The sequence below is a fragment of the Eublepharis macularius genome, chromosome 14 (assembly GCF_028583425.1).
Source record: "Eublepharis macularius isolate TG4126 chromosome 14, MPM_Emac_v1.0, whole genome shotgun sequence".
In the NCBI taxonomy this organism is placed as follows: domain Eukaryota; kingdom Metazoa; phylum Chordata; class Lepidosauria; order Squamata; family Eublepharidae; genus Eublepharis; species Eublepharis macularius.
The window spans coordinates 36,504,777-36,532,650 of NC_072803.1; the positions used below are offsets into that span (position 1 = coordinate 36,504,777).

General features: G+C 42.3%; 2 protein-coding genes across 3 annotated transcripts; both read right to left on the reverse strand.

Annotated features, from left to right (window-relative positions):
- Window positions 1-372: 372 nt before the first annotated feature.
- Window positions 373-18,838, reverse strand: TMEM230 (transmembrane protein 230). Of its 2 annotated transcripts, XM_054998609.1 has the most exons (5): window positions 18,692-18,838; window positions 13,567-13,662; window positions 11,371-11,501; window positions 3,206-3,328; window positions 373-1,953 (listed from the first exon to the last, which is right to left on the reverse strand). In XM_054998609.1, exons 3-5 carry the CDS (start codon window positions 11,464-11,466, stop codon window positions 1,813-1,815), a joined length of 360 nt encoding a protein of 119 aa, XP_054854584.1. In that variant the 5' UTR covers window positions 11,467-11,501; window positions 13,567-13,662; window positions 18,692-18,838; the 3' UTR covers window positions 373-1,812. The 2 variants fall into 2 exon arrangements, with proteins under 2 accessions (XP_054854584.1, XP_054854585.1); XM_054998610.1 differs by lacking the exon at window positions 13,567-13,662.
- Window positions 18,839-22,350: 3,512 nt separating this feature from the next.
- Window positions 22,351-27,189, reverse strand: PCNA (proliferating cell nuclear antigen). Its single transcript, XM_054998003.1, has 6 exons — window positions 26,847-27,189; window positions 25,019-25,116; window positions 24,066-24,133; window positions 23,271-23,465; window positions 22,943-23,066; window positions 22,351-22,834 (listed from the first exon to the last, which is right to left on the reverse strand). The coding sequence occupies exons 1-6, from the start codon at window positions 27,065-27,067 to the stop codon at window positions 22,755-22,757; spliced, it is 786 nt and encodes a 261-aa protein (XP_054853978.1). The 5' UTR covers window positions 27,068-27,189; the 3' UTR covers window positions 22,351-22,754.
- Window positions 27,190-27,874: the final 685 nt, after the last annotated feature.

Sequence of the window (27,874 nt, forward strand, 5' to 3'; positions counted from 1 at the left end):
TTTCTTCATTTAGCTTCAGCAGCTAAGGCAGCCATATGAAAGTAACATTTTGCATCTGCAGGGATTCCATCCTCAAAAGTTCAGGGCAATCACACTTTCTTAAATATCTTAAAGCATCCTAGGATCATCTTCCCTTCCCAAAGACAAATTTGAACAATGCTGGATATTGGTTTTCTGCATGGATTCCAGCATCTCTTTTAGATTCATCAGCAACCAAGAGTAGAATAGAATCCAGTGGAGCTTCTAAAGATCAGGAGCAAGGTCTTCTTCATTCCCTGCTCCATGGCCCCAATCTCTCTTTTCTCCCTTGTTATTGGCCAGCAGGGACTGTAATGAGACCTCTTTGGACTAAGAAATTAAATGAACTCATGGTCAAATGAAACTTGTTCTTTATTTGTATTAAATACATATTCTGTAACTGCATATTTATGCCCTCTTCCACTCTATAAACTGAAAATCTAGCTAATGATCCAGAGAGAAACACAAGTTTAAAAACCCAAGTCCAAAGAATAACTTGTATATAGACAGAGATAATTTTCCAGGAATCTAGCTCAGGAACATTGCATAGCATTTAGGCAGTGGCCACAGCAGAGGAATAGCAGGGTCCCACCTGACCATGTACACTGAAGTCCATGGAGAAAGAGTTGAGAAACTTTTGATGTCGTATCATTATTGAGCCAGCCTATAATCTCACTCTGGGAAGCAAGAGGCTCAATAAGGGCTGCCAAATACCCCCGCATGAATTTCTGGTGCTTTTTTGCATCAATCAGAAGGTTAAATGGTGACACCAAACAGTTTGCTGGCCATAGATCTCATCCTTGTGCCTTTTTTCCTGATGGTGGGGTCTGGAAAGGGGTTCCTCCCACCTCAATTTGGTCTGTTAATGAGAGGCAAGGGAAAGACAGGATGTATGCCTGTGGGCAAAAGGTCTGATTTTCTGCTTCAACACACAAATCTAATTTTATGTATTGCTTGCTTTGGATTTGCTTTGAAATCTGCCTTCATCTAGTTGCCAGGAGGGAATAAACAAATAACCCTATTGTCTTCTACTGGTCCAAATCATGCACCAAGTGTTAGCTTGCAGCCTGGAAACAATGGCTAGATCCCATCCCTACCATTCCAGATTTGCTGTCTTCCATCCTCATATTCGTTTGAGAAAAATTTTAACATCACTGCTTTTGAATGGACAAAGATAGTGAAATATTAGGGAGAAAATAATGGCTATACATGAGGTAAGTTTTATACTGCAGATAGTATTATAAAACCACCCTTGTGTCTTTTAAATTCCTCAACAAGTCTAAATTCTAGATTCTTGATGATTTATCTGAAATTTTTTTGCTGAGATGTAATCGTTAGAAAGGGGATGCATGCTTGTTCCAGTGTTTGCAGGTGTCCTGCTCTAAAAGATAATATGCTTTTTAAAGAAATCAATTATTAAGAAATACCTACAAATTTAATACCTTGATTTCTTTTTCTTATTCACGCATGTGCACCCATCCCATGAGGCAACGAGCACAGCTGCATTAACTAAACATCAAGAACTTCCCCTCAGAAAGAGGAAATGTTTCTCCTGACAGCTACTCTCGTGATTACATTGCATGATGTTGCAACATTCTCAGTTATCTTTTGGTTAAGAAAAATACTGCCAAAAATGTGTGCCAATTTTGGTTTACAATACTTGCAATACTTGCATTGCCCAAAAACAGGCCTACTTGGCTAACTTAGATGCTCAAGCTTTTTTGCTCCTTGGACCCAACTTGCAGTCAAGTTCTCACAGCACAGAACTTTATATCCTCATTCTGCAGAATCTTCTTAGTCATCAAAATCTGGGATGTCATCATAGGAATAACCCCTATAGCCTTTGGAAGCGAAATATGCAATGCGCAAATGATAGAAGCCAGGAAGGAAAACCAGGATCCCAATAATCAAAACAGGGATAGCTCGGTCTGTTCCCTGGAAAACAAAAGAATAAAGACTAGTTCACACAGGCACGTGCATTTCTTGATCTTGCTACACTTGGCAGCTGAATGTCTGAACTGACAAAATGTTGCATTTGATCCTATCTGTGGACTAGAATGAACCATTCACAAATGCAAATTACCACTGACTGCTGCAACCATCAGCTGCAGGACATACATGCGTGAACAAAGTCTTGATTGTTTCACGCTGCAACTGAGTGTGGGCTGCATTAAAAAGCACAGAACCTCTTAAGAAAGATCAGCATCCACACAATCATATCAATCAGATACTTAATTACAGGAATTAAACTATCTGGCTGCAAAATAAGCAATCAACAAGTAACAAACATGCTTGTTCAAACCACCCTTAAGTAACTTAGGTGGTCATCAAGTCCAATTTTCAGAGATGGAATCCTACACATTGGCCTGCTTCCCATCAACTCCCACATAATCTCAACTACAAAGCAGGTGTGCAGATGGTGCATTGCATAAGACAGCTTCATAACAGAAGCGCCAGATGTTTCCAGCAAGAGGTTAATACAATTCTTCCCTACTAGTTCAAACAAAAAGAAGGGAGAAGAGAATTCTTTCTAAGTACCATATATGGCCATCTATGATCTGACTTAGTAGCCTCCTATAGAAATTTACTGGATACAAATCTATATCATGCAACACCCTGATTTTCCCCCAAGCAGAAAAGGGGGAGAATGCCAAGATCAACCAATTAGGTTTTTATTTTATTTTATTCATTTTAAATAAATTGAAGGAAGCTTAAATGCCTGAAGCATGAAAATGTGAGGGAGATTGGCAGACTCAGTTTGCGGCATCTGAAACAAGCTTGGGAACTTGCTTGGCCTTCATCTCCCCCCCCCCCCAACCTTGCCTGTTTAGAATATCCAAAGTTGCCCACAAAACTGCCTAAAGGCACAGGATACACTGCTTAAGCAGGTCTGGCCTTGTCAGACACTTAGAGGGAAGAGCTTTTGGGAGCCTGTTTGGAGGAAAAGCAGATCAAATAAGTAAAACATCCCTGAGGCCGCAGAAGTCAACACTGAGACATGGACAAACCTCAAATGCTTATACGAAAGGCTATGCCAGCTTCTGCACCCAGAACGAATTCTCTGCTGCAGCCTGTGAACATGCTTTTGTTCTGACCAAGGTCGGTTGTATACACATGCGCACGCAAGCATGCACTCTCAGAAATCTGGGACTGAGTCACCACTTGCAACAAGAGCTGAACAACTTACTCCCTTGCTGATGTATCCTGCGAGGAGGAGGGCTCCAATGATAATGAGAAGGGTGCCAATCAAGAAGAGCACAGTAGCCAGCGCAATAGCCTTGTAAGGGACTTTTGGAGGGCTCTTCTTGAACTGAAGGGGAAGAAACGGCAGCATTAAAAGCCTTCACTGTCCACTTTCAGCCACTATGAAATCAACACAGCCACAGGTCGAGCATTGGTTGCAGGAACAGTGATGGCCACTAGCTTAAGGACAGGTCTATCCAATGGCCGTTTGTCACACTAGGTGAATTGGAACCTCCCAGGAACAGAGCAGTCTACCTTTTTGATTACGAGATACTGAGGACAAAACATTGGGAGTTTCTCGCACCATCACATCCTTGCTATGAGTTTCCAGAAGAATCATGTTGATCAGCATTAGAGTACTAGGTGGCCACTGCCCATCTTAGAAAGAGCTGTCCTTCTGGATGAAACCCACCTCCCAGGGATGTGTGCTTTAATTGGAAGAAGGCAGCTTAGAGAGGAAGCAGGCAGAAAAGATTCCCTGAACACAGAAGCTGGAATCTCACACCCCTAGATAAATATAGAATAGCTCTTCAGAGCCAATGAAGTGAGGTGGAGTAATCAAAGAGGGAGGGGGGCTTTCTAGCCTCAGCTGAGCTGCTCGGATCAACTCTTCATTGAGCACTGAGACAGTTCAATTGTGGGTCAAAAATCACAAGTGACAACTCCAGCTGTTGGGGTAAAAAAAAGACCAACAGGAGGTAACCTCTTCCAGTAGCAGCAAATCTTTTTCTCTAGTCAGCTTGATTTCTGGATAGGGCGCAGTGGCAGACTAGCTGTTTTGCTTGCAGGAAGTCCCAGGTTCAAACCCTGGCATCTCCAATTTCAAGACAATCTCAGGGAACAAGCGTCTTTAGATGAGAGACCTGAGAGAGCAACTGCCAGTTGGAAGCAACTATACTGGACTAGACTTAGTATAAGGCAGCTTTATATATCCATCCAACCCAGAACCTATAAAAAGCAAGAGATGCTACCTTAGGGTTGCTGGCCCATCCATATGGCATCTCTGCCTCCTAGTGGGCATTCTATGCTGTGTTTCCGAAAGCACAGTGTAGGAGACACAAAATCTCTGCTATGGGTTTGGGAGCAAACAAAATATTCTGGCTGTCCCACGAGCCTTTCCTCAGAATTGCATCCAACTTCCACTCCCTTGAAGTTGGTACTTATAGTTTCTTTTTTTTATTCTCCGACTTAAAGTACAGCAGATCATCTTTCCATCTGCACCTGCTTCTGGTAGATGCATCTTCAAGGTGCTTCGAAAAGGGCCTTTTCTGCTGTAGCTATCAGTGAAACATGCCATGGGTTTGGGAGAGAGGCAGGGTGCTCTCTCAATTCACTCTACACTTTGGAGAAGCTAAAAACCAGAATAAACATCCCCTGCTGATCAGATGCAATTACCTCCCAGCACTCCATACCTGCCCTGAAGCACAGCACAACTGAGAGGAGCTCTGGGAGGGGGACCTATATGCTGCAAGAGTCCTGCTCGCCAAAGGGACGGGGCACTTACCGCCAGGTGAACAGGAAGTGTACTCTGACGTATCATAGGAAATCTGGTTTTATGGGGTTTGAATCTTTTAAGTCTTTAATCCTACCGTTGTGACCACTCCATGCTGCCTCCCCAAGCAGAACATCTCTCCTCAACTTCAGGGCAACAGGCAGGTCAAGGCAGTTTGCCTCTTATCTTCTCTCTCTTTACTAGATAGAGAACCCTGACCTTTTCACACGCACAAGGTCCCCTCTCTCCTTCTCCCAGAAACAGTTCAGCCAGTTCTCTATATTAACCACCTCTCATCCAGCTATTGTCCAGGGCTGGCGGGGACAAGGAACACCACAATACTTTTCTTTTTCTACTGCCACCAATAAACACAGATCTGTATTTGTAGAGAAAGCAAGGCCTTATAGATGTGTGTAAGTGTTTTTTTTTCCTTTTCTCTAATGCAGACCACTTTCAGTCACACAGAAACAAGAAGTGAATTTTTAAGTTTGAACAACACAGGAATGGATCATAAATATATATTGTTTCTTTATACTTGAACTTCTGACCTTGTCGTCTATTTTATTCACACTTTTGGAGGTCTTTTTGTTACTAAGTATAATTTTCTCCTATAGACAGGCTCGGTTGCTGTCTCTGTTTTCTTGAGTCCAGAGGCGGCCCACCTTCCAGGGTCTTCCCTTTTCCATGCTATGCCTTGTTGGGAGCTCCAGATGTGTAGAGAAGGGGGGTTGTCAGACACTCTGCCTCCCTCTCTTTCCTGCCTCAGCCTCAACCTGCAGCATCCGGGTGGGGGCTGTCAAAATCCAACCTGACTCCCTTCAGGCTGTCTGATAAAGGGGAAGCTGGGGGTGGGACCGCACTGAGCCCCCTCTACTCCCCTGCAGCCCGAGCCTCCCAATGGGCATTTCATGGATCTAGGGGCTCTGTCCCTCTCTCCAGGGCCCTCCTTGGATCCGCCTCCTTCAGATGAGTTAAAGGCCCACCTCAGCACCAGGTTGGCCAGCCTACAGAATAGGGCGGGAAGCCTTTCTCTCGGCTGGCCCTAGGCCTCTTCCATCCTCTTACCAGCCCAGGCCTCACCTCCACTGAGCCTGTTCAATTGCCATCACTGGCTCTTCATGAGCTTCAAGGGTTGTGGTGGATCTCAGGGAGGAGCTGGTCAGCTGTGCTACTAATGAGGCCTCCTCTGCCCATTTTTAGGGGGTGCTGCACCAAGGATATCTTGCGCTGTGTCAACGGGAGGCCGCTCTGGCCGCCTACTGCACCAACGGGGTGGCCTGCTTGCTGGGCACCGAGCTGGCCCTCCTGCAGTGGCTGCTGACCAAGGAGCGCACCAAGCTGGCAGAGATGGCGTGGGTGGCTGCACCGGAACGCTCCCAGGGGCAGGGCATAATTATTAGAGGGCAAGGTGCTGCGCCGAGGAGGCCGCTTGCACCACCCTGGCCACCTGCCACGCTGACAAGGTGGCCAGCTCGCTGCACGCCAAGCTGGCCCTTCTGCAGCGGCTGCTGGCGGCAGCAGGGCAGGAGGCTGCAGCAGAGGACTGCCAGGTAAGGGACGGGGAGGCAAGCGGCCTGAATCGCTCCCGGTGGGCGGCTGTGCCCTGCATGATGACATCACTTCCTGGAAGTGACATCATCATGCAGTCCTAGGAGCATGCACGCGTGTGGTGCCAGGGGCACAACCTCCTGCCAGGAGTTGCCCCGGGTACTAGCAATGTATGCTACGCCACTGGCTGCTGGGCAGCACTGCAGTCTCCACCTTCATTTGGGGTAATGGTGACTGCCAGTGGCTACTGTGGGGACCTGCCACCCTCCATTCCTGTGACTCCTACCCAATGTTCCCTCTAAGCTGTGCAATGTTGTGAGCTGAAAATCAACTTCATGAGCTGAAACAGCAGCTTGCATTAAAGTTCTGATCACATCTTCTTTTAAAAAAATATTTCAGTCAACAAACATACAAAACATATAAGCATACAAACATGAAATATAAACTACTTGGGTAATTTGTTTTAATTTAATTTCTGTCTTCTTTCTCTGTTTTCCAGAATCTGGAAATGTTGTCAATGTTAATATTATTCCCATTAGATGTGTGCAGTTTAATTCTCATTTCCACACAAACGCATCCTGAGTTTTTAAATTACATCTTGTGCACAATCAAGTTAAATTAAGCGTGCTGTCAATGGGACATACTAGCCCTGTTTCTAATGGATTACAGAGTTTTAATTGTGTTGAAAAAGGTAACTAATGCACTGTATGTGGTATGAAGGAATATCAGATACATCTGCCCCTATATTGTATGGTATTGAAAATAGCTCTGAAATATTTTTGCACCCTACATTAACTGATGTCTACTCTCCTCATAGTAAAAGCTGGACACTGTTTTAGTTTAGAAACATGTTGCTTATTACAATATATGTATTTTATTGGAAATAATAGTTTGCCTTTCCTGATGCCTTGGAGTACGTAATGAGATAATACATTTTCTTTATGTGTTTAAAAAAGCTTAACAGTGTATCAGACCTTAAATCTGAACAGAGAAGACACTCAGGATTTGGTACATTCTGGGTCTGTGATGTAGCCATCAGAAATCCTTTAATATCTCTCCTTCTAATGATATCTCTCCTTGCCCATATGGTACTGATAAGAATTATGAATTGGATCATGTAACTGTTTTTCTGCTAGTGGCAGCCTTCCACTGCCTTTAATGAAATATAGGCTCCAGCTTTAGGTTCATAGTTTATTTTTCAATTCAGTGTAAATTCCTACCTTATTTGGCTCCTGTTTCAACTAGCATTTGTGTATCACACAAATGGGGCCAAATAATTATGCCACTATTCTTAGGATCTTGAAAGGAAGACTATAGCTTTATTGTCAAGTTACAGTATATGTACAGTATATGCTTGATTTTTCTTTATACATATACTGAGGGACGGCCTTGGCCTGGGCTGGGCAAGAGGAAGAGGCTGCCCCAGCTGAGCATCTCTGAGATTTCCCAATGCCCGTGCAGGATGGGCAGGTCGCTGCTGCCACCTAGGATGGGCAGGTCGCTGCTGCTTCTGGAGCAGCCCGGCACACAAGGGAACTTCCCTTTAGGGCAGGGGCTGTTCCTGTGGCTGGGCTCCCTGGGCAGAAGCCAGCTGGTGCCCCTTCCCAGGCAGCGTCGGGTGGGTGGCCTCTTCACTCTGGGCATCGCATATGAAAGTGCTGGTCCAGTAAGCCTGCGCTGCTGACTCACACAGCATTCCCAGGTGCTGTGGTTTGAGTCACAGCCTGCCCCACAGCCTGCCCAGACAGAGACAGAGGGAGGGAGCCGCTGCCAAATACCCGCTGACATCATTCTGTGCAAGGAGGAGGAGGAGGAGGAGGAAGAGGAGATGCCCACCTAGGATGGGCAAGTCGCGTTCTCTTCTCTCTCTCTCTCCCCCCACCTCTTGTGTGCTTCACAGTAGAAGGTGCATGCTGAGGGTTAATAATCTGTGAAGTATTTAACCCCAGCGTACACTAGTGGGAATGGTGCTCCTACCCCCTCTGTCTTTCTGTAGAAGGTGAGTATGGGGGCAGGGTGCCTCCTTCCCCAGACAAGAATCTTTCTCTCTGTTCTATGTAGCTCTCCACCAGCTCTCTTCTCTGTCTCTCTCACTGAACTGCATTTTTTCAACTGTCACAATGCTCAACATTCCAATAGCTCCCATTGGCTACCTCTGGGAGAGGCAGAACTGGAGCTATCTGTTACAACTACTTAATTGGATTATCTTATATACTAATAATCATAGCCAAGAGGCCTGGATTGGCAGATATTTAAATCTGAAGATTGGAGCAATGAATGGACAAGACAGATCTTCTTACACACTTGAAAAAATGCCTCAGGTCTGCAGAAAAATGTGAAAACTAAAAAATACGTTGGGGGCTAAAAAAATCCCAAAATAATAAAAGGAGTACCTGTAGCTTTAACCGTATGACCTCAGTCACTGTTGTCAGGCAATCATAATAGTTTAGCCAGTATTCCAGGCTTGATTGCTGGCAGTAAAAGACAAGACCTTTTCCAGGGCCATCTTAGCCTTTGAGGAAAGTCTCCTTGGGGCCAGGCTCAGAAGAAACCAGTTACTTTCATTGTATTTAAGTTTTTTGTAGCACGATAGCAATTGTATATACTTATACATATTATGAAGATTTCTTGTGATGGATGATTATCCTCAGGTGATGTGAAATTGTATTATGTATATACTTGTATCAACTGGGCACAATTTGCTTTATGAAATCTCTTGATTAAAAATTTGAATAGTTCTTTATTGATACAGTGCAGTTAGTAGGGTGCGGTTATACAGTTCGTTTTTCAGAAGAAACCATTGGCTGACTCAATACCACAGAACTTGCATGACTGGCTGCTTGCTACTGTTCAATAGCATCCCGCCCCCCCCACCCCAAAAGCCCTGTGTACTAAAGTGGTTAGAGTTTCAGAGTAGGATGTGGGAGACCAAGGTTCAAATCACCATTCTGCTACGAAAGCTCATCTGGTAACTTTGATTCAGTCAAACACTCAGCCTAACCTACCTCTCAGGTTTGTTGTGAAGATAATATGGATTCAAGAAGGATGATGTAAGCTGTTTTGAGTCCCCATTGTAGAGAAAGGCAGTATATGAATGAAATTAGGAAATATAGGTAAAGATACGGGACAGACAAAAGGTAAGTTGTTCTGTAGGTTTGAAGGAGAGAAAGATGAAGAGAAGGGTGAGCATATGAAGGCTGCCAGGAGGAGGGAACAAGGAAATAGTGTGGGGAAGGGGATACAGGGAAAAGGGAACTACCCCCAGCAAGTCCTTGCAGGTTTCCTACCATGCAACTTGTCTATAGGGGAGAGGGTATAAGGGAGCTAGGAGGAAAGATGAAGACTGGGGGGGTGCAAACAAAGTTGGATGGCAAGGAGAAAAGGAAGCAGGAAAAGGGGGAGAGGCTACAGGGGGAGGGGAAGGAGGGGAAGGGAGGGGAAAGAGGCCATGGTGGGAGAGGAGAAAATGAGATGTCCCATGCAAGTCCTTGCAGGTCCTCACTTATTATAATATAATGTTTGAATAACCTTGTTAGATTAACATTAAGCTCATGTCTAATACACAATCTTGCTTAATATTTTTAACAACTAAGAAAGAAGCAGCCCTGTAACAAAGACGCATGATCTGCAAAAATGTTAATTCCACCAAGGATATCAGAGGCCTGCACAGCAAGGCCACCACCTGCTTTCTGTTCATCCCATACCTAGTTATTGGCAATGTCCAGGTCTCATTAACAGATATTAATATTTTCTACTACCATCTAAATATTGGGGTGGATGGGAATAGGGTACTTTAATCCAGAATCTGAGCATGTTCTTATTTCCCAACCAAAAGATTCCAGAACATAACTAGAACAGCCTATCAAATCCCTAAGATTTACTCTGCAAATCTGTAGGAGAGGGAGCCCATATTAGTTCGGCTACCTTCATGAACAAAAGCAGACTTGTCCAAACATTTTAAAGTATTTACTCTCAACAATCCCCAATTTTTAGGAGGCAGCAACCAAAAGAGCAAAAGATTCTGGAGAGTAAGGGATATATAATGATAATGGGTTATTTTTCAAGTTATTGCAAGTGGCTTAGAACAGAATGTACCCAGAATAGCAGTAACATAGATACACCAGCAGAGCATTTGTCTGGAACAGTGGAAGTTCTTACCCCTGGGCGACAATCTGTGTTCTTGAACAGCTCCCCTTTGTTTCATTGGGGCTGACACAGGGGAATTTCCCCAGTAAATTGTACCCTTGAGTAACAGCTGTCCAAACCAAAAGGTTCTAATGTCTCAGTATGAATCAAAAAGAAAAATGGTTTGCCTTAAATGGTTCATGCTTGAAAGAAACAAACTTGGTACACTGACATATTTTATAGGGCTAACCTTTGGCAGTATGAGGACAACCTATTTATTTATACATTTATATCCCACCTTTTTCACCGATGGGAACCCAAAGCAGCTTATATAATTCTGCCCTCCATTTTATTTTCACAACAGCCCTGCAAAGTAGGTATGTGACTGGTCCAAGATCACCCAGCAAGCTTCCATGGCAGTGTGGGGATTCCAACCTGGGTCTCCCTGATCCTAGTCTGACTCTTCATCCACTACAGATGAGGAGTTAACCATCAAATACTGATTTGCAGACCCATCCAAACAGCACCTTCTAAAATTCGTTATGATCCCATAACAAACGCTTTCTAAAAAATGAAAGGGCTGTTCAGAGTTGACACATGCATGTTTACCACTTGAACTCCTCAGAAAAGGACATCAGATGATACCCTTGATGGCCAATTCATACAAGCAAGCCATCAAACTGATGAACGTCCAGTGTGATACAGCATTCAGACTGTCATGCTAAGACAGGGGAAGATTTGGGTTCAAAACCCCACCGAGCCCAGAAACTCATTGGGAGACCCTGAGCTACTCAACCTCTCTGGCCTAACTTACCCCACAAGGTTGGACTAGAATAAAATAGAGGAAGAGAGAACCATGCCAGATAGGATAACAGGGGGACTAAAAGCAGAATAAAAACTTAAGAGGCATATTTTAAAAGGCATACCCCAACTTCCCCCTCTACCTGCAGATCAATGTAGCCTTCATCGGTACTGGCGAGCTTGGAATATTTCACTTTGCTGCTAGGGACTGAAGCAGCAAGATTTGTTCGGGATGGCATCTTTACCAAGAGGAAGGGTCAGCAGCAGGCAGAACCTGGAACAAAGACACAACAGCTCTTGTTAGGATGGGAGACCAAAGGCAATGTGCAAGAAACTTGTTGAAAGAGAAACTTGTTGAAAGAGAAGATGGGCCAGATCTGTGAAGCAGAAGAAACTCTGATACCAATCCAGAATGTGTTGTTTAATTAGGTTTGCAGCCATGTAGTCAGGCCTCTGCCCCCCAAAAGTTACATTCTAAGTCACATATAGGACACAAAGGGAAACTCAGGTCTTATTCTTATTGATACGACAAACCTGCCACGAGGCTGTTGTATTTGCAGGTGGAAGCTCTCAGCATGCAAAACTTTTGCAAATTTAAAAAAAAAATCGCTGCACACAGAAAAGTAACCAGGAGAAGAGTTTTAGCCTAGCTGGTTTTCAATGCATAGTTATTTTGTATGGGAGAGCAGTTGTTCACATGAGCCCCCCCCCCCAATATACAATCTGAAGTATTGCAGATTAGAAACCGGTTTACTACCCCAGTGAGAACTAAGCCCCAGAGGCCAGAAGTCACTTAATATTAACACAATTCATATTAGGGTGGACAAGATGATCAATTCGTCAGTCAAAAAATAATGGGGCTGACAAAGAGAACTGTGTAGAACTCTGCCACTGCCAGTTACAAAAGACAGTACTGAGCTACATGGATCAAAAGCCAGGCACAGCACAAGACACCTTCAACATTTGAACAGATAATGTTTCAATATTGTCAATGAAAAAGTTATTTTTTGACAGCAGTCATATATCCTCTGAAGCTAAGAATGCCACCGAGCAGAAGACAGGTTACTTTTTCTACTTCTTACGGTGTCACTGTTTTAATTTCACTAAAAAAACACTGAAACTGTAGTATGCCAACATTGGTGGCTCCAAGATAAAAGCCAAAGAAAACAATACAGTGAACTGTAACCTTATCTAACATGGCTAACACTTTTTTTTAGTTAAAGGGTTAATTATTAGAAGGTAATTTTATTGTTTCATAACAACAGTTCACTGATTTGCTTTAGGAATTAACATGTATTTTTCTGTTGTTGTTTTAATAAAATTTGAGGCTTTGAAATTTCTTGACCAGCATTTGATTAGCTGATTGACCAAATCCCTTTTAACCAGTCAGAAGATCAACCCAAATCTCTGTCACTCCTTCTCTGACTGCACAGCTGAACAATCTCTTGCTCAGAATCTACATCCTTCCCAAACCCCATCCAGGGCCAGACATACTTATGCCAAATGAATATTAGCGTTTATTTTTAGTGGGAATTCTTTCTATGGGATGTGAAATACTGAATTCCTCCATGACAACTTGCGACTCCGCTTAAAGTTTAAAGAGGAAAACATCTACAATTGGGATCCTTTTTTTTTCAAACTTTTTTTTCATTTACAGTAAAATAAGAAAACCATAATTGGGATCCTTTTTTAAAATTCCCCATTAATTTTTTGGTGTGTGTGTGTGTGTGTATGTGTGTGCAAGAAGACTACAGGACAGTCATTCCTGCTTAAAATCAGGTTGTTTCTAATGGGATGTCTCTTTGTTTTTGTTTTATTTTACATATTTTATTAAAAGAGAAAAATAGAAATAAAAGAAAAAATAGCAATAAACAGTAAACAATACATAAAGTAACCAAGACAGACTATATAACAAAGTACTTTAACTACATACATCTCCTTTCCCTCCCACATTACTTTACATCAAACATTTTGTATTAAGTATTTTATAATCAACATTATGTGATAGTTATTCTTAGTTTTTCTTACATCCAGATATATAACCAAAAAAACCTTTCCATTTTTTCTGAAGTTCTTGGATTGGTCTATTATGCATATAAGAAGTTAATTTATCCATTGACGTGTATTCATACAATTTATTCATCCATTCAGTGTTATTTGGACAAAATTGTCTTCCATTTTGTTGTATATACTACTCTTGCCGCCATATATTTAAAAAGACCACTGTGCTCTTTTGTTATATTACTTGGAAGAATATTTAATAACATATTTTTGGGATTCAACACAAAACAAAACTTTAATACCTTTTGCATCTCATCATGTATTCTATATCTTCTTACCTTCTTACATGTCCACCACATACAACAGAATGTTGCATCCGTACATTGACGTTTCCAACACCTTCCACTGTAATCCTTGTTAGTTTTTCCAATGTCCTTAGGAGCAATATACCATGTAAAAAATATTTTGTACCAGTTCTCTCTTAACTTTTGACAGTTTGTAAATTTAATTTCTTGAGTTCATAAATCTTCTCATTGAAATGTTTTCTTCAAAATTTTGCATCCATTTTTTCATACAATTTTTGACCTGTTCTGATTCTGTAGCATATTGCAATAGGATTTTATATACTTTCCTGAATAAATGTTTTGAATCTCACTGATTAGTTGTTCAAACACTGTTTTCTCTCTTAGTTGGCCACCTTGGCTGATTCCGCACACGTTGGATAATGCACTTTATCAATCGTTTGAGGTGGATTTTTTGCTCCGCACACAAAAAAATCCATTCCAAATGATCTCTAAAGAGGATTGGAAGTGCATTATCCAACGTGTGCAGAATCACTCCTTCTTTGGATAGTTGTACTATCCAACTTGATATTATTCACTTGATAATATATCAGCCATGAGATGTTTTTCCCTTGAGCTTGACTTTCCTGTCATGTTTTTATTTTTCCTTGCTTATCCATCATAAATTATAATTTACATAATCAGTTTTATTTCTTGTAAAATATGATAATAGGCATCTATTGGTGATGTCAGTGCTGATGTTGGTGGACTTAATTTGGTGGTACAATTTAATATTTGGAACCGCCAAACCACCTCAACTTTTTTCCATCTTGTAATATTTTAAATCTTATCCTTGGTTTCTTCCCATTCCATACAAATCATTTATCCTTTTCGACCACTTCTTCTAATGGGGTGTCTCTTTGGAAGCCAGCATGGAGCCAGTATGATTGCTGATTTCTGGGGGAAACGCCTCCACTAGCTCTGCTATATTAAAACTACAAAGGAGGAAGCTGTTCGATCAGAGGCTTTATTTAGCCCTGTTGCCGTGGCAGCTCTGCTGTCATCCTGCTGTGAGTCAAAGCCTGTTTTATGTTAGCAGTCAGGAACACAGAACGTGGTACTCACAGAGGTGGATCAACCTCCCAACTACTGGGCATGAGGCAAGCCTGCAGTTGCTGCTTTCTGCTTAGAAACTCAGGCTCACTCAGAGCAGAACCACAAGTGACAAAAGGCACAGATTGGACACTTGTCTGCTTCCCTCAAGTTTTGATGGGAAATGTAGGCAGCTTGGCGGAATGTTGGACAAATGACAGTTGAAAAGTCCATTGGACAGCAGTCAGAGAGCCAAGCTGCAAGACCAGGATGCCTACATTTCCCATCAAAACTTGAGGGAAGCAGACAAGTGTCCAATCTGTGCCTTTTGTCACTTGTGGTTCTGCTCTCAGAGACCAATGGTATCCTGCCTTAATGAAGAACTCACCCAATTGTGGTGTTCTGGCTGCTGACTTCTAGTGTTTCTCCTGCTTAAAAGTGGCTAGCTTTGCATCTATTAGAGCCCTCTCTTTCCCTATAGTGGCACCCACCTGTAGAAAGGGCTCCCTGACAAGGTGAGGGAGAAACCATAGGCCATTTTATTTGTGAAGACTTGTAATGGAGTTTAAGTAGCAGAGGCTGTCTTGAGGGCTAATAAAGTCACATTGTATTTAATCTTTTATCATGGGACTGTAAGCTGCCTTGAGCCATAAAGGAAAGGTGGGGTATAAATATTTTTTAATTAATAAAATATTTCTGAACTGCATGGCTACATTTGGAAAGCAGTAAGTCAGACAGCTAACAGAGATCCAAGGAGGTATACAGGGAAGAGAAAGTATAGTATATACTAGTGGCCAATAACATAAACAAGACCTCCTTGCTATGAACTCTCCAAGAAGTGTTATGCAAGTCTCCCACTTGGCCTCTGCCTGTAATACAGAAGTGTTTCCCATAAGAGTTATTGAGCTCAGGTATGTAAAGAGCACTGAATACCTGAAAATATATAACAATACTTGCCTTCCTGGGTTGTTCACCTAAAAGAGGCACAAAGTCCTAATCCTTGCGGCAAAAAGGTCTCCTCCATTTGGTTTGGATACCTGACACTACAGCGGAACCCTAAAGCCTCTTTTAGAAGAGTGTGAGACCCGTATTGTGCTTTGTTCGCAGCTAGCCCATATTTCTACCTATGTAAAAGGCTGGAAGACAAGAATATTGTGTGGACCCTTTTAGGGTGTATGGGGGGGCTCTGTTTATGTTTCAATTACCAGCTTCTTTGCACATTTAAAGGCAGTTTAGAAATCTAAAATACTCATTTAAAGGCCAAGTAACAGCATATTATATTTTTTCCCAATCGGTTCTTCCCTCTCTTGCACCTTTCTAATATTAATTCCTCAGTCTAGGCCCAGATTTTAAAGCTATATCCACACAAAAGGGTTTTCTTAAAATATAGAACAGGACTTATTCACCACATCCACACACTGTCTTTCTTCTAAGGTTTTCAGAAAGAGCAAACAGCAGAAGGGTTATCACATGATATTCTCACAAGGAAAGCTGACGGGAATGTTGGGACAAGGGTGACAGTTGAAAACAGTTAAGAAGAGCAGTTAGAAGGGGGAAGGAACAGTCAGTCTGAACAGATGGATTCTGAGCTTGTGAAGGAAGAAGCCTGAAGTAGAGCTGACTTCTGAGAATTGATAGTTATAATTATCAACTTCTGAAAAGCTCAATTATTAGGAACAACATATATATGAGGTCCAGGCATCCAAACTTTTTATCTGCATACACCCTCTTGACTGGACATCTAGAGTCTCAGGGAAAATAACACCCACCCTCACCTTTCTGGTCATGGCCAATGAAATGAATTAACTTTCTGGTGGCAAGCCCATAAGGGGGAAAAGTACTGAATTCACTGACTCCCATAGCCCTCCAATAGCTAATTAAAGGGATTGGCGACATCTCTGGGAAAGAGGAGAAAGGCACCTAGTGGTTGTAAAAGGGTCAGGGCTTTCTACTTGTTGAACAGAGATGAGATGGGTGCCAATTTGTGACTGCCTTACCTGCCTGTAGTCCTGAACTCGGGGAGAAAGGTTTTTGTTTGAGAGGCAGCATGTTACACAGACGTTTTGGAGAAAGCTTCTTTTAAGAAAGAAGGGTTAAATATAAAATCCCTTCAGAAATCTCAAGTCACCACCACACTACATATGTGCTCTGGACCATCAGTCGCCTAATCTGCATAAATTAAGGCCAGGCAAATGGCAGTTCTGGGGCTCTAGCTGGCCCTCAGAATAGTTTCTAGGGCACCTTATTCCCTTTTATGCATGGCAATCAAAGGGCTTTTTAACTTTTACCTTGCAGGCATAAACAGAAATAGAGACTTTCAGTGAAATCTTAAGTAGAGTTACTCCAGTCTATGCTCATTGACTTCAGTGGACTTAGAGTAACTCTACTTAGGATTTCATTATTTGACAGAGTTCTCTATTTATGCCACTCAGTTGCTGACTCTTGAAGTGTACAAGACTAAAGAAGAGAGCAACAGAGATGCATCAGGGAAGTCTCAGCAGTAGCTCACACACTAATAACAACAAAAACATTTTAGTTATAAGCCACCCTTCAGGATGACTTAACACCCACTCAGAGCAGTTTATAAAGTATGTTATTATTATCCCCACGACAACAATCAGCCTGTGGGGTGGGTGGGGCTGAGAGAGCTTCAAGAAGCTGTGACTGACCCAAGGTCACCCAGCTGGGTTCAAGTGGAGGAGTGGGGAATCAAACTTGGCTCTCCAGATTAGAGTCCTGTGCTCTTAACCACTACATCAGATTGGGTTGATGGTTTGCCTGTATTCACAGCCAGTCGGTGGGCAGAACCAACGTCTGTGGTATTGCAGCCTCATTGTAGTTTAATTCAAAATGGCAGCTCATGTGTTTCTTCATACTCTAGATGAAATGTAAGAAAGTATACCTAACTGCATAACGGAATTCATTGTGGTAAAGTTGATCACAGAGGAAGTTATTCTTGCTCCGAGTTTCCTTAGCTTCTAATACATACAGCTGTCACATTTCCCAGTTTTTCAAATTAATCTCTATAACAATAAAAGCTAAGTCTAGATCTTTTTTAAAATGTTAGGATTTCACAGAGAATAAAAGTACCTCAAGCACTTGTAGGCCACTTTAATCTACACATGATACTCTCAGGGGTAAAACAGAAAGAGGTTACAAAGCTGAACAAGGAAACTCCATAACACCTCAGGTGGCAAGTTGGCTTATCATGGAGGAAAAACCTCCGAGCATGCAGGCCACAGCCAGTTCCAGACATTACAGATTACCCATCAAATAACTAAACAAGCTCAGAATGCAGACAATTGAATGTGAAAAACCCCTGTGATGTTGGAAAAGTGTGGTTGTGATGTACGTGTGTGTGTTATGTGCCATCAAGTTGCCTCCGACCTATGGCGACCCTATGAATGAAAGACCTCCAAAACGTCCTCTCATTAACAGACTTGCTCAGATCTTGCAAACTGGAGGATGTCACTTCTTTTATTGAGTCAAGCCATCGTGTTTTAGGTCTTCTTTCCCTACTGCCTTCTACTTCTTGTGATAAGGCAACAATTAAAAAGAATTCTGTATATTAAAAAGCTGAACAAAGGAGCACAACCCAATCAAACAAGTTTACAGGTTGTGCAGTATTTTATAATGGCGCTCAATTCATTTTGCTGTCTCAAAGTAAACCACAAGGCAATCATGACCCTTACAGAGCTCGAGGGTGTCCCCTTAACTTAAATGATAACCATGCTGTGGTGAGGGGCTTTAAAGGTAAAATGTTATTTTAAGGTGGGGAGACCCATGCAGAAAACGGCTTTATTTCACTTTAAGAATCTGCATTCTTTCTATCACACAGGCAGGCTTTCCTTACCAAGATATCACAACTCATGGGTACTTCGTAGTTTTTAATAACAACATTGGATTATAATCGAAATCGAATGTTTTAAATAAGAATGGATCCGGCACATCTCTAAGCAGGCTTCAAGGAATGGTGGCGCTTCGGAAAATGTAAAAGTCAGCCCGAAAATAAGGGCCGAGAAAACAAAACAAGCCCGAATAACCATACCCCAAAGCACAGGGACGGGCTCAGGACAGATTCCCGACTGACCTTGTGAGGCTTTTTGATGTTGCACGCGTGCTGCGAAAAGGAGCCCCCTTTGGCATGAAGCAGTCTACCTGCAGATTAAGCCCATTACTTTGGCAGGATCTCTCTCTCTCTCGTCGTGCAGCAAACCGATTGCAACCCAGGAAGTTGACAGTCTCTGCCAGACCTTTCCCTTTCCAGGGCATGACGGCTTACGCGCTCACTTCCCACTGAACCGGATTGGCGTTTCGAAGCAGAAGCGTCACGCAGCTCGGGGGCCCGGCTGTTCCTAGATGGCATCGGCAGGGGGCGCTTTGGGCTGCCGAGACCCCGCAAGGCGCGCCATGATTTAATTTTGCAGAGGGCTCGACAGCCGCATTCGCAATCTGTTTGCTGAAGCACAAATAAAAGTTAACGCAGGTCTCGAGGGCACCCCAAGACCGACTGCGCAAGGATGCGTTGCAACTGTCAGTCCGGTACCCTTGTTAAGTCACCTTTAGCTAGGCTAATTCGTTCTTGCTCAGGACATACCACCAAATGTAAAAATCAGAGGGTCACTCTTAAGGGGGAATTGCTGCTGCTCTCGGGCAAGCATCATACCGAGTATTTTGTCCAGGAGACAGATCCCGAAATTAGAGGGGCTGGAAACGGGATCGCGTGCGCGTTATTGAGCCTACATATGGGTTTTCCCCATTTACGTAAATCGATAGGATGCTCGAATGGACTTAATGCCTTTTTAGTGCGGTTTTATTTACCTTTTACTGTTTTTTGCAATTTTAATTCTGATTCTGAGTTTTATCTGGTTGTTGGAAAGTATGAGTAATTTTAATTACCACCTTCTGTGGCCATCGGCCTTTCTAGAAAGGGGATCGGCTTTTAACCCCCCTCCCCCCGTGGCAGCGCACCATCCACTGAAATACACGCACGACAGGAAGCCTGATCGCGATTACCAGTGAGGAGCCTGCTTGCCGACAGGTATGTACAGAACATTGAAGGGATAGGGGTGGGATTAAGACTGGCTGTGAAGGGTCTACCTGTGCTAAAAACAGCAGCGAGCTTGCTTCACTGTCCTCCTGTGGAGGCAGAAGTGGCACCCTCTATGCATGTGATGTGCGCTGAGGCAGCTCTTCCAAAAAAACAGCACAAAAATGATTGCCCATAGACTGAAGACTGTTTCTAATCAATTACACCTGCCATTGTAAGACTATGAATAGATGTCTAGGTTTTGCCACCATGGATTAAAACTTACCTTGCTTTTTGTTTTACCATCTTTTATGTCTCATAAGAGTGTCAAAATCAAAGAGTCCAGTAGCACCTTTAAGACTAACCAATTTTATTGTAGCATAAGCTTTCGAGAATCACGTTCTCTTCATCAGATACTACAATAAAATTGATTAGTCTTAAAGGTGCTACTGGACTTTTTGATTTTGCTACTACAGACTAACACGGCTAACTCCTCTGGATAATAAGTGTGACAGTGGAAAGTGCTGTCAGGCTGTAGCTAACTTATAGCAACCCCTGCTGGACTTTTCAAGGCAAGAGTAACAGCTGGTTTGCTATTGCCTGCCTTTGCATGGTGACCCTGGTCTTCTTTGGTGGTCTCCTATTCAAGTACTAACTAGCACCAACCCTACTAAACTTCCAAGACGTCAATTAGGCTTGGAGGTCAAGGTATAAAAAGTTCTACAGAATTCAAATAACTTGCATTCATACTGCAATATTTTGGTGGTATAAAATGCCATCAAGTTGTAGCCATTTTATGGCATATTTTGGTAGTGATGAGCCCCCACAAGTCAGTTGACTCATGGTGACCCCTGGAGGGGTTTTCATGGCATGAGACTGAGATGGTTTGCCATTGCTCACCTCTGCAACCCTGGTCTTCATTGGAGGTCTCCCACCCAATTACTAACCAAGGCCTACCTGCTTAGCTTGAGATCTGATGAGATCAGGATCACCTGAGCCATCCAGATCAGGGTGTGGTATATTTTAGCTGGTTCTAATAAGTTATTACTGGGATGGGTAGAAACAATCAAACCCAGCTACCTGCATTGTAGCTTTAATGGCATATTAATTATCTCATAGCACCTTTTAGCCTCTGTGAGATGGCTGAGGTTATCAAGTGCCTCACATACGACTGTCTGCCAGGCAGAAATGGTTGGTTGTGCTTGGTGTAATGTATTCCTGGCTCAGAGAATGAGTTCCTATTCTTGAAGCAAGGATGCTAATCTGAAGCAACAAAGACAAGACCTTCAAGAACTTTTTAGAGACTTAACATTGCTATGTAAAAGTTCCTCTGCTGTTGGAAGAATGAGGTAGAAGTCAGACTGAGAAGGGAAAATGATCCCCAGATGGGTGATGCTGTATTGTAAGCTTATAAGGAGGGGAGAGACAGTAGTGAGAAATTTAATCCGTTTAGACCGTCAAAAGATGTGTGTGACAGGCATTTTTCTGCTTAGGTTGTGGACATAGGAGGTGATCATGTTTGCAGATGATATTACAGTATTCAGGATAACCAGAGTGGATTACGATGTAGCCTAAAAGGATCTCTCCAAATTGGGCGACATGACAACTGAAGTTCATATAAAGTGCTACACATTGGGATAAAAAACAAAAGGACTGAGTTCAAAAGGACTGAGCTCAACTATCTGAGTTCATTGTCCTAATTCTTCAGAATGTAAATCTCCTGTACAAAACATGAAATGTCTAAATACAGATATTATTCGGAGAGCTAGGATCAAGATTCATGGCAACAGAAACAAGATGGGTAGTCCAAAGGCCACCTAGCATCCCATTCAACACTAAATATACAACTGAAACTCAATTTCACATTTTCATGGAAAGCACCATGGGAAGTTACCTCATATGGCAAGAACAGCCCCCTGGAATTAACTGATTCTTTTAAAACTCATCCTAGCTCTGACTTACGAGGTGATTCTATTCCATCAGTATAGCCACCTCCCAACTCAGGCTGTAATCCCTGATTTGTGAACAAGGTTACCAGGACAAGTGCAGTGACTGCTCTGTGCTTCAATTTCTATAGAGATCTGGATCTTGAACACTAATGTTGAGCTGTAATAGGCTCAACATTTAGAACCTCACTCTTAAACTAAGATATGACACTTGTCCTTGCTAGATATTATCAGGCCTGAGTGGAAAGAGGACTGAGCAGCTCTCTTTGACCTCTCTGTTCTTGAACAACTTATCAATACCCACAGGGCATACTAAAACAGCAAAGACTTTAAGTGTGCAATTCAAGTTTTATTTTGACTTATTAGCAGTGTCCCTATTTCTTCAAGTTCAGATACTTATGATATACCACTTCCACTGCACTCTTGTGATCTGAGAATGTCAATTGCACCGTTCAAAGTTACGGCTCTTATTTCCTAACTTTCTTCAAAACAAATTAGAATACATTTTAGATTGTGTAATTTGCCAATCTTACTCTGTTCAGTGAATTTCCAGAGGTCTGTATTTTACCTTGCAGTAGAACAAAGCTCTTTTATTACTGCTACTTTTACTGAAGATTCCTTATGGTTCTACCTTCTCCGTTCTATATATTTGTGGCTACAAAATGTAACGTAAACTTCTAACAAGGTAAACATTCAGTAAGAACTCATCTATTAAAAAGAACCAACCATATAATCTTTGCTATCTGAGCAACAGAATTGCATGGTGAGGCAAGGTAAGAAACTGAATATTCATTCTTTATTGTCATGTGTTAATTTGTCAGAGAGCTCCAGCTTCAAAACAAACCATTAAAAGCAGATTTTTCCTAACATTAATATTTTGCGAGTCATAAACATCTCACTGTAAAGAGATTACCATTCATATGTTAAATATTCCATCATCTTTCCTGTGAAATGGAATAAAAGTTTAGTAATAAAAACAGGACCTAAAAAAACTGGATGGGCACTAGCCAGAAAAACAGGAGGGAGATCATTTTAGAAATGATATTTGCATAACAAGTGAAAGAAATATTTACACAGAAATATCTACAATGGTGCATGAGAGCTCCTTGCACCAACACTGGAAAACTGAATGGCTGCTGGCTTCCAGCGCAGATCTTCACTTTCCTTCTCCCAGATTGTTAAGATTCTTCTTGGTCTTCAATCTTGGGAGCTAAATAGTATTTCAAGTGTCCCATGTCTGCTATCTTGTACTCCACAACTGCAAAAGACAAAAGTCAACCAAATCAATCATGCAAAGTCTTCTTGATTTTAAAGTCAAGGTAGTCCGTGCTGTTTGCAGTCAGAACTTCTTGATAAGACCACTTACCTAGTGGAACATCTGCAGACATACTGAGTGTTACGGTAGGAGACAGTGGTGTGGCTTTGGTAAAAAAGTTCAAATACCTCAAAGCAAAAGTCAGCTGCACTGGCTCATTCATCTCTATTGTAACCTGTAACAAAACAGAGTAAAATTAAATATTGCACAGCATGCCATTCTAAAAGCCCAAAGTAAGCATTTGCATTAGATATAATAAAATTCATACAACCTTTGGGTTATGCTTTAGTACAATGGAGAGAAGCTAGCTATTCTACAAAAATTGTAGACAAGATACAGCAAAGTATAGAAATACCCCAAATTTAACTTGTTAACTTACAGCTTCCTCCTCTTTATCCACATCACTAGTTTGTGATAGTTTGATGTTTCCACTTCCTAGTTCTCCAGTAGCAGAGAATTTAACACCACCCTTTGCACAAGAGATTATGACAGCATCTCCAATGTGACTAAGATCTCTGCAGATCCGTGCAAATTCAGCAGAAGGCATTTTCACCACACAGCTGTATTCTTGCTCCTGGAATTAAAAAAATAGAGCTTTGGCATCCTTTATATAATCAACTAGCATTTTCCACTTGATTTTTTTGTAAGATTAATCATGCAACGTAAGTTGCTTCAAAAGCTAAAAAGGATAAGTGAAGCATTTATTTAATCTGTTAAGCAAATGTATGCATGAATTCCAGTGGGCAATTGAGACATTTCAATGTCTTTTTAATTTGGAAAAAATATTTTCTTATTTTTCCTTAATATTGGATATAATAATAATAATAATAATAATATTCGATTTATATACCGCCCTTCAGGATGACTTAACACCCACTCAGAGCGGTTTACAAACTATGCCATTATTATCCCCATGACAAAACACCCTGTGAGGTGGATGGGGCTGAGAGAGCTAGAAGCTGTGACTGACCCAAGGTCACCCAGCTGGCTTCAAGTGGAGGAGTGAGGAATCAAACCCGGTTCTCCAGATTAGAGTCCCGCACTCTTAACCACTACACCAAACTGGCTGTCACAGTTAATTCAATTTCAGTCCCTTATGGCTGAAAGCTTAAAACTTGAAACATGGAAATATTCAGCTCAGTTAATCACAGTTCTGAAACTGAAACATACTTACTGGAATTCCAAGCTGTTCTACATCCAAATCCATTAATTTCATTTCATAGTCTGAAACTTTCTCCTGATCTAAAGAAACAACATGAAATCAGTTAAACATATTACACAACTGATTTAACAACCAAACACTAAGTTTCAGAATCAGAGACTATAAACAGAAGTTTCCTGCCCATACATTTTCCACTAGTTGGTGTGTGTACATATATACGGTACATACAAGCACAGAAAGTGGAACCCTTAGTACTTATACAACACTTTCAGCATTCAAAGTGCTTCATATACATTACCTTTTTGTAATCCTTACAACAGCCATGTGTGATGAGTCAGCATTACCACCCCCATAATGAAAATGGGAGAGGGTTAATGTAGGGGGGGGGGAGTACTTGCCCAAAGCCACCTAGCGAGTTTATGGAACTGAGTTCTTTTGAAGCAGGGAATTCCTGATTCATCACTCAACCTCTTAATAACTACCAAATACAAGATAGGGATGACTGCATTTTTACTGTGGATACATGCCAGGTTATCATTACAGTACCACTAGACCTCAGACTTGAGTAATGTCTCGTAAGGTATGGATAGAGGCACTTTTCCCAAGGTCCATTTCTGCAGAATCAATGTTTCACTCTAGGAAAATAGTAGAGTCCAGTAGCACCTTTAAAACCAACCAACTTATTGTAGCATTAACTCAAAAGCTTATGCTACAGTAAATTGGTTAGCCTTAACGGTGCTACTAGACTCTACTATTTTGCTACTACAGACTAACATGGCTAACTCCTCTGGATCTATGACTCTAGGGAAAAAAGTACAAGAACAGAGTTGGCAGTTTTAGTGACTGGCCAGTGTGTGTGTGTGCGCGCGCGCGCGCACAAAGACTGCTTGCTGACAGTTTGTCCAGAATAACCAGATTATTCTTGGGCAAAGAATTAGTAGCTGTACATTTAAAGTTCTACTTACTTGGTGTTTCAAAAACCAGAACTAGTGTATCTGCATTGTCTTCTGCTCTCAGAGTGATCAGATCATCATTACCCGCACACTTCAGAATTTTGGACATACTAGGGAAAAAAGAAAAGAATATTCGATTCATTCCAGGAAATGTTATTGTACAAAGTAATATGCATTTACTGGTACAATGGCAGATTAACAAAATGTATACATGTATATATGTATACATGTATACTTGTATATATATACGCATGTACAATATTTGTTTCCAGAGGTAAAAAAGCAGGATCAGGAATTCCCTCAGTGGTAGCACCCCAGATGTGAAACATGCTTCTGCTCAGCAATTTCCCTGGCACCAAGCCTATTTAATGTTCAATGTAAGGTGAAGATACATATAATAGCTGTATTTGGTTCTTCCTTCTCTTATCAATACCTTTACAAGTTTTTATTGCTGACTGGTTTAACATCATTACCTGCCTTTCCTGTATGCCTCTATTTATTTTGCTTTAATTGAACTTTAGTAGTGCTTTCCCATAAACTTACAGATTTTATTGCTCCAAGTTAAATTATTTTGTTGGTGTGGCTGCATTATGCTTTCAAGTATTATTTCTTCAGTTAATTCTGTAATCTGGATTTATGCTGTAAACCACCTTGAGAACCTTTTGGTTGAGGAGCAGGGTATACCACAAACAATACAGCACATTAACAGGAAAATAAGCAACAAGGCTTTTTTCTAGAAGGGGAAGAGTTGACAATGGCTGGAAAGGGCCAGGTGGAGAAGCAGCTCTCGATACAAACGTTTTTGTACTGCAAACAGTATTCAGTACAGAATAGCCAGCCCAAGAGGAAAATCTACATGAATCACATCAAGAAAAACTTTCTGCACTAGGTTGCTCAGTTTCCCCATCTGCATGGTTTAGTTTCAGGTGGATAGCTGTGCTGGTCTGCAGTAAATGAGCAAGATACAGGTCCAGAATACCTTAAGGAGCAACTAGATTTCCAGGTCAGGAGCTTTCCGGAGTCAAAACTCCCTTCTTTGGATATTTTTAGAAATCACTTCTAAGGGAGCTCTGACTCTCAAAAGCTCCTACTCTGGAAATCTAGTTGGTCTTGAAGATGCTACTGGACCCAAACCTTGCATAGTTTAAGATACTATTGTGCCTTTACCACTAGACCAAGAGACAGACATGTAACGAATCTCATTGGAGCAGCAACATACTGCAGCAAAAGCAGCAAACCGACTCAAATCAACTTTCTAAAGTTTCCTGTTGCGAAAGTGACACAAAACTCCAAGAATTTAACAGGCGGGAAGAGGAAGGAGGATCAGCGCACTATTTCCTGTCCTTTAGATTTGCAGCTAAAACCAAGCGAGGCTTAGAAAAAAGAAAACTTCACACGTGTCAAGCCTGCTCCTATCATAGCGTGCAACTGAAGGCAAGGGGTGTCAGTTTACAAGCGAGCAAGCCTCCCTATAAGGGCCAAACTAGGCAGGCAAGATCGAGCACTGGCCAATAGAATGGAAAGGAAAACGAGAAAGGAGACGGACTAGCCAATCAGCTTGCAGAGCAGGAAGCGCGCCAAGGGCCTTGACAGAGTCTCGCCGCGCCTCTTCGTGCGCCTCCATTTCCCGCCAAAACGTCATAAAGAGCCGTGCACCTTTGATACGTCACCAAAGCGACCGGCGCGGGCGTTTTTGGCTCGCCGACCGGAGAATAGGTTTCCCGCGTTTCCCCCGTGCCAACCGCCTCCTACAAAAAAAAGTCTTTCCGCGGCGACCCTCCTCCCCGCCCTGTGTCGGAAATTTTTTTTTTTAGGGGGTTATTCCGGCCTTCGGCAGTACCTGACAAGGTTAACCCCCATGGCGATGTTCCGGTCGCAGCGGTAGGTGTCAAAGCCCTCAGAGCGCAGCGTCAGCTGTACCAGCGAGACATGCGAGGAGTCCATGCTCTGCAGACTGATGCCGCTGGAGCCCAAGTCCCAGCAGGCTTCCGTGATGAGGTCTTTGAGGGCCTCCAGCACCTTCTTTAGGACTGAGCCTTGGATGAGCCTGGCCTCGAACATGTTTCCTCGGGAGAAAGGCCGCAAGAGCGCCGGAATCAGCCGACCGCTAGAGCTTTAAAAACAGACCCACGATTGACTGTGGCTGAACAATTGGTAGCGACGCGCGAAAAACGGCGGCTATATTCGCCCTTGCCACAGATCCCCGCCCTTTAGCTCCACCCTTTGGGACTTTTCAACCAATCGTGAGCCGTCATCAAAGCAAAAAAAAAAAAAAAAGCACGACTCGAAGCCCCGCCCACAAGTAAATGGCCTCGTTTTTTCCCGCAAAAAGCCTTCGAACGATCAGAACCCGAGTCCTGTATGGCGTCACAATTAGGTAAACCAATCCGCATTCGCGAATTATTGCTTCCGGTTCTTGTGTCTCAAGGAACCAATCCTGATTAAGCAAAGTTCTGTCTCTTTCCCCTGGCAGGAAAAGGCTTAGTGGGTTAATCGTGGGAACGGTTGGTGCTGCAGGAATGCGACACGTTGGGTAGTTGCAAACGCCAGAGCAGTGTACGCTTTGTTAACGAGCTCTGGGCTTGTCTGGGCATGTCCGCCTGTTGTGTGGCTCATGGGAGACTTGCAAAAGTGCGTTTCGCGGAGTTCTCTACAACGATTTAAAACATGTACTTACATATCGCATCTTTCGTGGGCTGGCCCACATTCACAGCAACAAACCTTGGGGTGCCCGGAGTTACTTGATCTCAGGAGTTTATCCACAGTTTTAATCTCCTGTTAATAAGTATCACTTATACAGTGCTTTAGAGTATTCTAAGCATTTCACGTACATTTATCTTTAATCCTTACAACCTTGCAAGGTAGGTC